The sequence below is a fragment of the Hydra vulgaris genome, chromosome 15, assembly GCF_038396675.1.
Source record: "Hydra vulgaris chromosome 15, alternate assembly HydraT2T_AEP".
In the NCBI taxonomy this organism is placed as follows: Eukaryota; Metazoa; Cnidaria; class Hydrozoa; order Anthoathecata; family Hydridae; genus Hydra; species Hydra vulgaris.
This window is the reverse complement of record NC_088934.1, coordinates 19,946,074-19,958,792: the sequence shown is the minus strand read 5'-3', so window position 1 is coordinate 19,958,792 and position 12,719 is coordinate 19,946,074. Positions and strand designations below refer to the sequence as shown.

General features: G+C 27.1%; 1 protein-coding gene across 2 annotated transcripts; it reads right to left on the bottom strand.

Moving 5' to 3' along the window:
- Positions 1-2,130: 2,130 nt before the first annotated feature.
- Positions 2,131-12,469, bottom strand: LOC136072088 (craniofacial development protein 1-like). Of its 2 annotated transcripts, XM_065820314.1 has the most exons (8): positions 12,310-12,469; positions 10,578-10,890; positions 9,407-9,944; positions 9,147-9,223; positions 7,867-7,974; positions 5,790-5,853; positions 2,903-2,982; positions 2,131-2,808 (listed from the first exon to the last, which is right to left on the bottom strand). In XM_065820314.1, the coding sequence occupies exons 1-8, from the start codon at positions 12,413-12,415 to the stop codon at positions 2,718-2,720; spliced, it is 1,377 nt and encodes a 458-aa protein (XP_065676386.1). In that variant the 5' UTR covers positions 12,416-12,469; the 3' UTR covers positions 2,131-2,717. The 2 variants fall into 2 exon arrangements, with proteins under 2 accessions (XP_065676386.1, XP_065676387.1); XM_065820315.1 differs by lacking the exon at positions 5,790-5,853.
- Between the last annotated feature and the right edge of the window lie 250 nt (positions 12,470-12,719).

Sequence of the window (12,719 nt, the reverse complement as noted above, 5' to 3'; positions counted from 1 at the left end):
GCAAAATGCTTTTGAAGTAATAACAAAAATGGCCGACGACACAGATTTAAAAGTGGAGGAGCACAATTGTCAATTCCTAAAAAAAGTCATCTCTATATAGAAATTTCTTTAAAACAAAAAAACCCTATACAAATAAAAAGGGAGTGTGGGTAGATACCTCCTCAGCCCCCCTCCCCCGGTGTCGTCGGCTCTGACACAGGTGTAACAAGTTTTTTGAACCAGTCAAATTTTAATGTTTCTTAAGGCAAGAAAACAACTTTAAACCAAATATAAAATATTTTTTATTTATCGTTTAGTTTTTGAGATATCACCATTTTTAATAATAGTTTTATATATTAAATAATATGGAATCTTTTCAGTTTAAAAAAGTACGATGAAGTGCATTTTGCTACTTTCTTGAGTTTGCTATCTGTAGTAATTATACGTATATCAATTTCACTGAATTTCTATGATTTGACATTTTTATTTTTTGTGTTTTAGTGAGTTGCAATTTTTATTTTGATTGAAAGATACAGGTGTAGAAATTCTGATTTCAATTCTCCATTACTTTATTACAACGGACAAACGGGAACAAAATATCGATTCTAATGACTTCTGTTATATGCGCAACTTGTTAGTGGATCAAAGCGAAATTTTACTTCCACATCGAAGGAAACCTATTGGAAGTATTTAAAACCAGTTGTTTAACTTACTGTTTTCCATTCACAATCATCTGAAGGTGACAGTGATACCGATTTTATTTATAAAGAATCAAACAGCAAAGATTTTAAATGGTCTGTAGAATCGTTTAACGATTTTTGTAGGGAGTAAAACCTTAGTTAACTAAGGTTTTACTCCGTAAGAAATGTCCAAGAAATGCCTTACCTTGCTTTAAAAAGACCCAGACTTAAAGAAAACACTTAGAACAGTAACAGTTCGTCAAGTCAATGAGCAAAGTAAAGACGTTATTGCTTATTTTTTCGAGCCTGGTAACTTTGCTTTTTGTAATAATATCGAAGGTTTGATAGGGCATCTTGATGTGCGTTACAAAAGTAATGATTGGTGTCTGTTTGTTGGTTCTTCAAAAACAAGTCTCATAGCTGCTATAATATCCAAAAAAAAAAGTCTTTTTGTTACCAGTGTAATGCATTCAAGCTGAAATTTTAAGTTTGTTTCATAACCATAAAATTCATTTGAGATTTTTCATCAGCGCATTTTAGTTTGCATTAGTAGTTCGCTAAATGTTTTTTGCGTCTCAGTACTATTTTTCATATATATCTTTTATTTCGTCTATATTTTTAAGCTGATTTTTGTTACTCTCGAGTCCCTTATAAAAGGATGTGGCCGGACGTTTATTAATTTTTGGAAAATTCCCCCTCCCTCCTACTTATTAATTTTTACTTGTTATCAAGAATAAAATAAAAAATCAGTGAAAATTGCCCTTACAAATTAGAAAATAATTATTACAGTCACTGATAAAACAAAAATTTTCAGTGTAAACAGGCTTTAAAAACCACCGACCAAGTAAATCTCGATTTATCGAAAATGAGCTTTCAATTTATTTCTCACCAAAGTATAAAACTTATATCATCATATTAAATCCTATGGAAATTATTATAAAACAGCTGTTATTATAAAATTATTATAAAATGCGCATTTTACCACAAGCCACGCTAGAATTAGTTTTATGCGTGTTTTGTAAAAATATTAGTATGGATTTATAAACTGAAATTGTAAAAAATACTTGTAATAAAATATAAAAAAATTACCCCCCCCCCCTCCCCGGCTAGATCTGGACTAAAATCCCCACCCCCCACCCCCCCTTGTTAGAAGGACTCGAGAGTACTATGTTTAAGATATGTTTAAAATTTAATCTTAATATGACTGTTAGATCGAGTAGTTATTTCAAAAATACTTGGTATAGAATATAAATTTTATTTATTTGTAATCAAAGCAAATATGTTAAACTTTGAAAAGCTTATTCAAATACCTTAGCTTTATACTTTTTAGTTGGTAAAAATGATTTTAGTTGATAAAAATGATTCTCTAGATCCAATCAAATATTAGGATATTTTTTGAGTGACCACCTTAAACTATTAAAGTAAACAGCTAGCATAAGAATTATTGTCGTGAATATTAAAACACAAAACATAAGAAATAAATCTTTTATAAATATCCTAATTGTTCCGTGATATCTAATTAACATTATACAGACTAAAAACAGATATTTAAACATAAATTTCATAATACTCTTTTTTAAAGGTAGAAATATTTTAAACCTTAAATAAAAAGTTATTAGATTAGAAATATTATAAGAAACTTTGATATAAATCAAGTTGCACACAAAACACTCAAGGTAGCCTTCGCACGAAGCATCTTTTAAATTTAGCCACACAAAAGCAAAGCAAAAGCAGCGGAAGGCAATTAAGCACACACACACGAAGGATAAGACGCGAACACACAAACACAAAAACGACACAAGATGACAATAAGAAAAGGAAATTTGATTCATAAACCAAATGTAATCAAAAGTCGTCGATTTAAAACAAGAAGCTTCAAATCAATGTTCAAAAGCATTTCTAAAGAAATGATTCACCTTTTTATATCCAATAAATAATGCTGTTTCTCAACTCTGTAACTGTATATGCGCGTAATAAAATCTTCATAAAACTAAAACAAAATAAACAGATGTTGATTAAGAACCATTAAGCTAGAGCAAATCATTAGAAAAAGGTAGTTTATTTCCGGTTTGTGTATAGACGCATTTCCCTTTCTCTTTCCCACTGCTGGTAATCAACACGATTCAAAAAATCTTGTTTATCAAGGAATCTAAACAAAATTGTATTTCAAAACAAAATTAATTTAAAGGTCGCAAACTTTGATCTGTTTCAACAACCAAAAAAAGATTTTCAAATACTTTTACCCAACTCCTTTATTTTTTTTTAGGTCATCTGTAAGGTCTGTTTCTGCTTTATAACTTTCCCAGTCGTGTTTTGATTTATCCTTTTAAAAAAATTAAAAGAATATTATATCTACTTTTAAAAAATAACCCAACAAGATCACATAAACTAAACGCTACTCTAAAATATTTAAGTCTTGTAAACAAAAATTCAAACATGCAAAATTTTCATTATTTATCATTCAGTTTAACTAAAACTAGAAGATAAGTAAGATAAGACCATATATATATATATATATATATATATATATATATATATTATATATATATATATATATATATATATATATATATAGATATATATATATACATATATATGTATATATATATGTATATATATATATGTGTATATATATATATATATGTATATATATATATATATGTATATATATATATATATATATATATATATATATATATATATATATATATATATATATATATATATATATATATATATATATGTATGTATATATGTATATATATATATATATATATATATATATATATATATATATATATATATATATATATATATATATATATATATATATATATATATATATATATATATATATACCTTTTAAACTAAAAATGAAAAAAGTTTATTTTTTTTAATTATAATTTCAAAAAAATCTTAAATAATAGTTTTTTTATAAAATAATTGTTATTTTTAGAATTTTTATAAAATTTTGCTTCTTTTGAGACCCAACATGATATACTTTTTAAAAACTTTTTTTTTTATAATATTAGGAACCTGTTTGATGTATAAGGGCCTTGTGGCACCCGTAAAAATTGTTTTTACCACCACCCTAATATATACACATATATATATATATATACACACATATATATATATGTGTATATATATATGTGTGTGTGTATATATATATATATATATATATATATATATATATATATATATATATATATATATATATATATATATATATACAGTGCTGTGCTAAAGTCATTATAACAGTAATATTTTTAAGGTTTTTTTCTATTTTCTTGTAGCGTTACAAATAAAAACGACTGAAAACAATTGATTTGGATTATTTTTTTATTGCAACTGTTCATACAATTTAAAATTACACAGTTTATTAATACTTTGTCTGCCCACCCCTTGATTTGATGACAGACTTGATCCTACGGGGCATAGAGCTAATCAAGTTCTGAACAGTAACTGGTGAAAAATCATTCCATATGTTCTGTAAATGGGCCCAAAGTGCATCCTTATTGCTAGGGTTTGCTCCTTGCAAGTGTTTAAACATTATTTTCCACAGGTGCTCTATGGGGTTGAGGTCTGGACTCTGGGCTGGCCAGTTCAGTACCCGTATATCATGATCCTCCAGATATGCAGTCACAAGCCTTGCTTTATGGCAAGGAGCATTGTCCTGTTGGAACAGGAACTCTTCTCCATTGCCAAAAAGCAAATTGGCTGATGGCAGCATACAGTTCTCGAGGACCCTGACATACTGGTGTTGATTCATGGTATCCTCACACCTGTACAACTGGCCAACCCCTACCCAGGACATGCAACCCCAAACCATTATGGAACCTCCCCTGTGCTTAACTGTTGGAACAATGCACTGTGGGATGAACTTTTCCCCGGCTTTCCTTCTTACATAAGCCCTTTTAGCCCCACAAAACATCTGGAATGAGCTTTCATCGCTCCACAACACCCTTTTCCATTCCTCAACACCCCAGTCCTTATGTCGTCGCGCAAAATCCAATCAAGCTTTCTTGTGGGCAACAGTCAAAAGAGGTTTTTGGCCGCTACACAACTTTGTAGACCGGCCTTCAGGAGTCTCCTTCTGACTGTGTTTGTAGATATGTCCACTGCCGACTGTTTCCTGATGTCCGATGATGTCATTCGACGATTTTTCATACTCATACAAACTAACATCCGATCCTCTCTGACCGCGGTCTTTTTTGGCCGGCCGTCCCTGGGAAGATTGCGTACGGAGTTGGTTGCGGCATGCTTCCTCACAATTCCAAATACAGTCAGGTAGTGGATTTTTATTATTTGTGCCACCTTCCGATACGAATATCCCTCCTTAACCTTCGCCAACACCTCACATCTCTGTTCCATCGTCAACTTTCTATACGGAGTCATGTCTGAAAAATGTAAACAAAATTTTTAAATAATATAAAATAATAAAAAGAAGTAATAAATATTAAAAGTGCAATAGTATAAATATAAAATACATAATAAATCATGTTATTACAATTGCTATTTCTACAGAATATGACAATTTTTAAATTTTCTTGACCAAAAATTCCAATTTTGTTACATGATATTAAAAAACAATTTTATGGGCTAAAAAAACCAAAATCTCATGCTTTCCACATAAATCCATAAGTAAAATACTATAAAACTGCATAAAATGTCATTAAATTACAATTACTAAACTAAACAATAGTTTAGAAATAAATTTTAACATACCTGCTAAATCACCAAAAATTGAAAATTCACCGATCGCCACGAGAAAACCCGATAATAATGGATAAATATTAATAAAATAACACAAAATGTGTTTAAAAACAAAGTCAGCTGCTGAAGCAACCATTTAAATAAATAGTTATGAAGTATTCACCAGATGGCAGGACCCTATGGCGTTTTAAATGCACTGTAAGCTTGTTTTCGACGCTGTTATAATGACTTTTGCAGCACAGTATATATATATATATATATATATATATATATATATATATATATATATATATATATATATATATATATATATATATATATATATATATACACTTTGCATTTGGAAGTCACAATGTTAATAATAAAATAAAATAACGTCATGTTTTTCTTAATATAAAATTTTGCTTTCCGTACCAGAACGCTCATCTTCTTCTTCTTTAATGAGTCAAGAACATTTGCCACACCGCCTCGTTTTGAACTTTAAATAACAAACACAAATTTTTTAAAAATAACAGTTAAAAGGATTCATTGCACCTCTGATAGCTTTTACAATAAAAACTATTTTTTTTAAAAATTCTGTAGATTAGACATTTTCCACTCAATTTCACTGAAATTTCATTCAATTTGAAATTATTTATTTTGTTACGTATTTCGTCTTTATTAACAATAATAAAAAACTAAACTAAAAAATGTGCTCCTATGGTAACCAAAAGTGCAACAAATCCTGGATAATATCAAACGAAAACTTAAAAAGATAAAGAGTATATAGAAGAAAAAAAGAGCCATAAAATAGATGAATTAATAATTTTATAAGTTACTTTTTTAAGTTTTTAAGTTTTTAAAGTTTTTAAGTTACTATTTTATAAGTATTTTATAAATTACTATAAAGTTCCGAACATGTGTTATGTATATTCTAAAACTACCCAAAACAAAAAGTTTAAAATATTGAATTCAATTGAATTGAAACATATGAGCAATAAAATATGAAAACATATAAAACATACAAACAGTAAAATATGAAAACATATGAAACATATGAAACATACGAACAGTAAAATATGAAAACATATGAAACATATGGACAGTAAAATATGAAAACATATGAAACACATAAACAGTAAAATATGAAAACATATGAAACATATGAACAGTAAAAATTACTATAAAGTAACTTCATAGAGATTTTATAAAGTTTCTCAAATTGCCAAAAGATTTAAACTTTAGATTCTGTCAATAACATACTATATAAATCACCATTGGTTAGAACTCGGACAATTTTATCAACTTAATTTTCTCAAAAAATCAATTCTAAATTTATTATTGAGGATGACCATGATTTTATTTAAAAATGAAATAATTAAAAAAAAACAACCCTTAACTTTACAATAAACAAGTAATTTAACTGTTAAGTACCAGCCATCAACTACACAATATTACTTAGTCACTTTTTAGGTAACAATTAAAAAATCTAGGCATTTTTTTAGCATTCTTTTCTTCCTCATTCAAGATTCCACGACTCCCGGCCTAAGACAGTTCAGTGGATTAGCATTTTGAACAACATTAAAGCTATTTTTATATCACAACATTAGTTTTTTTGAAACAGTGAACAGATTTTAGATTTAAGTATAATAAAGTTTATTTTGTGGCTTTTTTAATAAGTGACTAGTCATTTTCATAAGTGATTAAGTCATTTTCATAAGTTATTTTAATAAGTGATTAAGTCGTTTTAATGAGTGATTAAATTGTTTTAATGAGTGTTTAAGTCGTTTTTCAAAGCATTCAGTTACAATTTAATTTGATGTCAAAATATTGTAATAAAAAGAGATCTTTTAAGATCACAAATACAAATAGCCTATCGTTCAAGGAAGTTGTATATGAATTTTTCAAATCAAATGAACTTGAATTTGTCATATGTTTTATAATGCTTCGATTGGTAATATTGATTCCCTGGAGGCATAAAATAACCTTTATTAACGTTTTAGAAGAGAATCAAACACATTTCATCCTCTTCTAAAAATGTGGAACTTTTTTTCTCTCAGTTATTTAAGTAAATTTATTTAATTCCTCCATAAATAACCTTTTTTGTACTCTATTCTTGTTGCTTCCAGATTTTCACTTACAAATTATCACTTTGCTAGACTTAGACTTTTTTCCTAGATCTTGTTAAAAGTACCAGCCTCTAGGTGAAAATATGTTTTCTGGATTTCAAGATATATTAAAAAACTTTTTTTAAACAATTAAAAAAGTTTACAACTAATTGATAAATAGTCATAAAAATATATCCTTAATGCAACAAATTTTTGCAATCCTGGAATTGTAGTTTACACTGAAAAAATGTAATAATAAAAAATTTGCACATTTGATAACTCTACATGAATAATAGTATAGTACTTATTAATAAAAATGATAAATCTATATTATTGTTACATTAAAAGACACCAGATGGCACAACTTGGATACATTTTTTGAATCTTATTACTAAAAGACCTACTCATTTGATGACAAGCTACTTGATGATGACGAATTTGAAAGACTGCTATTGAAACTGCTACTTGAACTCTGTGATAGTTCATCATTTGCCAGAACTTGCTTAGTGACCCTAAAAATACATTTATAATTAATAATTTGAAACTAAATGGTCTAATATAAAACCTACACCTAAAATAAAATCTACACACAACCTAACATAAAACCTACACACAACCTAGCATAAAACCTACACACAACCTAACATAAAACCTACACACATAAAATTTCTATAAAACATACCAAGAGTAAAAACTGATTAACTACTTTTATCTTTTAAATTTGTTTATTCTTTTTTTAAATAATGCCAGCTTTCAACATTTTTAAACTTGGTTTTAAACTTTTTTTAAACTATATTATTATTTTTTTCAGTTCTTAAGTTTTAACTGTTAAATTTAAAGCTTATTATTTTTACTGTATTTAAAGTTATTAGAATAAGAAAGTTCTAATACACACTAACTAAATTTTGTTTTATGGTCAAACAAGTCTAATAATACTGCAAATGTGTTACCATGACACCATGTGTTTTTTAGAGATTAACAACATTTTTAAAGGATTATTGTTACATACAAGTTTTTTGAGTAAGTGTCCTACTTCTTGTTTGCATACAGCTTTTTTTCATATTACCTGTTTTATTTTGCTTGTGTAAAAACAAAACATCAAGGTAATTACTACATATAACACATATATAAGATATATATACTAAGCTTTATGACAGTAATTATAAATGTAATTATAGTTAACTACTATATAGTAATTACATAGTAATTTATATAATAATTACTATGGCTACACTTAAAACTACTGCCATTGGAGGAAAATGGAAGTGAATTGCAATAATTGTAGCAATTGGTTCACTTAAAATAACTGTCGCCTTGAGAAAAGATGTTTATCTTAACATCAAAATATTTTTGTTGAAAGCTTAGTATGTATATCATATATATATACTAAGAGCAATAAATTTTGAGAATGACCTTATGTACTTAATTAAAACAATAAAGTTTCGGTATATAAGCAGCAAAGCAACAAAGGTTGTTTAAAATAAATGTTTTTAAGAGAAGATAAATAGTCTGAAAATTGTCAATTAACTATAGGAAGATTAGCATAAGTTTTTCTACCAACCAAGGTACTAACCTTGCTGATTATATTTGATAATCTAAAACAAAAAACTAAATAACTTGATTGTTTAAACCATTTTTTTTTATTTTTTAATGTTAACTAAATTTGAAAAAATTAAAAATTTACTTGACAGTTTCACCAGCAAAATCATATGTTTCTGTGACAGCAACCATCTTTTTTGTTCCTTCAGCCATTATTGAAGCCTTGCATTAAATTTCAAACAAAAACTTTATTTTTCTAACTCCTTTTAACATATTTTTGTATCTAAAATTTCTGTATAAACATTTCTAGATTTTATAAAACTATACTAATTAGTATGAAAAAAATTATTATCAAAAACTTTTATTTTGAAAATTAAAAGAAAAATTTAAAAATAAATTACTTACAGGTTTCTGAGGTTTCGTGGACTCTTCCTTGGCTGTTGTAATCGTTTCAAGATATTTTTTTTCGCTATCATGATTGATTTCATTATTACTATTAATTATCTTTTCAGGACATTCAGCTGATTCATTTTTTTTAATAGAGATATCTGAATCAGAGTTTAATGTAGGTTCTTCCGAGTTTTTAACACTGGACTCTTGCAAATTATAAGGTAGCTTTTCATTAAGTGTAGAAACAGTTTTTATATCAGCAGTACTTATGCTATGTTTTGGAATATCTTTTTTTATTTCATCTGAAACATATTTTGAAGTGTCATTTGGTGAATTATTTTTGGTCAAGAGTCCACTTTTTTTGTTGACGTCCTCTTTAAAATCTGACCATAGGTTTTCTGCATGTTTTTTTTTGTCTACTCCTGCATCAACTTTTAATTTTTTATCTTTTATTGGTTCATTATCAAACTCTTCATAATCAGAAAGATGTTCTTCTTCCCCAGATAAATCTGCATCAGCATAAGAAACAAATGCTCGAGTGCTCCTAGAGCTTCTAAAAATTTGACAGAAAAAAAATTGCTATCCAAGATCTGTCATTAATCATTTAGAGCTCCTAAAAATTTGCTATTCAAAATACGTCATTAAAATTTTAAATACTGCAATTTTAAGAATCAAAACTCCTTTAAATTTAAAAGTGATATAAAGTAAGATATAAACTGCAGCTGCAAAGGGAAAAAAGATGCATCCAGCTTAACAACAAATTTATCTATTCATAGTAATAAAAACTTAACATAAATCATATTATTGAACCTTATTAAAAAACACAGAATAAAACATAAATATTACTTAAAACAAACTTAAAAAAACTGCAATTTCAAACACACAAATACTAAAGTAAAAGCAAACTTGCCTAAGAACTTGCATAATCTATATACATAAAAAACAGACAAGCGCAACAAACAATTTTACAATCATTTATATGTTTGTGGTTATGTGCATCTTGCACATTGGTAATTTATGCACAAGATAGTCACACATCCACAAGTATTTTCAACAATTATATATTAATAATAGCTTACACTTACTCAAATGTTTGAAAAAATGCCAGCATTTATGAAGTTTACATTACATTTCCCAATTTTGTGCACAATACGTGTATAAACAACATAATATAATCAAAACTTACCTTCGTAATGAGTTCCTTTTAGAGTCAACTGCCTCTTTACATTTTTCTGCTTCTTCACTTAAAATATTATGATTGTCTTTTGATATAGATTGTGGTTTTCCTTTTTGCACTGGGCTCTTTTGAACAGATTCTTTAGATAATGACTTTTTAGGTCTTCCTTTACTTTTTTTGCTAGAAGTATCAGATTTCAGCTTTTTTTCAGGAGGAGAGCCCTTTGAAGGGCGGCCTCTTTTTTTTGATGATACTTTTTTCTTTTTTAAATTAAAATCAGGATCAGATTCTTCACCATCATCGGCATCATCAAAGACAGCAGCTATGGAGAAATTATTCTTTATCTTTAATTTTTACTTTTAATAATATTAATCAGGGTATTAATCACTTTGTAATCAATGTCAACCATTTTTAAATTATATATATATTTATATAAATATATATATATATATATATATATATATATATATATATATATATATATATATATATATATATATATATATATATATATATATATAGATATATAAATGCAGCATTACGCACACTGATGACATCATAGTAAAAGAGGTGGCTGTGGGGGCTTCAGTATATACATCAATTATCTTAAAGCCTGCTGCCACAAAGAAGTGCTGTTACATTGACTAAGGGTTTGGTACAGGGCAAATGAATGTGAGCAATATTTTCTTTGGTTATTCTTTGTTTTTTCTTCTTTTTCTGAAAAATTTAAGTGAACATTTTTAGAATGAGACCGCAAAAAGAATATTGGAAAATTGAGCCCGTAGGTATGAATTGTTTGTAATATATAAACATATATATATATCAGGCCTTCGCTTAAGAGATGTGCGCTCGCATATATATATATATATATATATATATAGTGGTCAAAAGAGACTTTAATGATAAAAAAAAAAAGTAACTTTTAATGCTTTTTATTAACATTTAAGTAACATCAACATTTAAGCAAAATTTTAATGCTGTTTAAAACAATTAAAAATGCAGAAGTACATTAAATTTTATCATTTTTTGTAAAACCGCAATAATTATGACTAGAAAGTTTTTTTTAATTGTGTTTTTGTTTTTTTATTGTTTTATAATTTTTTTAAATATGAGGAGTGTTGCTACATTAACTGACAAATAGGTAAAACTTGCGAGGAGTGATGCTTTTTTACTGTAAAACATATGCAGAGTGTTGCTACATTAACTATCTTAAAGCCTGCTGCTACAAGGGAATGCTGCTACATTGACTATCTCATAGCCTGCTGCTAAAAGGGAGTGCTGCTACATCAACTGAGAGTTTGGTTTGGGCAAGCAATCTATCATTAAAAAAACTTTATTCAAGTTTTTAAATTTTTTCTGGTTTATTAGTGTTCAATTTAAAACAACAGTTTATGGAAGAAACTTTTTGACTACCATGCAGGACTATCTTCCAAATATCTACTTTATTTTGAGGCCAATCTTACATGGTTTTACATTGGATTATACAATATGGCAATATAATAGTGCTAAAAGTTTCAAGTTAAACGCTTTAAATCAAACAATTAAATAAAACTTCAACTGATAGAACTATAAACAAACTGAATGAATTTATTAGGTGTTCATTTTAAAAATGTAGTAAAATATATATTATTTTGCAAAACAGCCTGTCAAAATGTCCATGTTTAAATGGATTCCTGCATAGTCTATCCATGCTAGCAAATCCATGGATACATATAGCTGAAATATCATAATTTACAAATACCTTTTTTTTCGGGAACATAGTCATCATCATCTACTTCATCATCTTCATCATTACCAACTAACTCATTAACACCGCCATCTTCATCAGAATCAAAAACTAATGCCATGTCTGTAAAACTTATTTTTAACTTTAATTTTAGCAATAGTATCTATATTACAGTACATATATATATATATATATATATATATATATATATATATATATATATATATATATATATATATATATATATATATATATATATATATATATATATATATATATATATATATATATATATAGGTAAAGCTACAGTTAGGCTGCTTATAATAATTTTATTTTTTATCTTGTTGTGCTCTCATCCTATATATTATATATATGATATTTTTCCACATATAATATATATGTATCCATATATATATATATATATA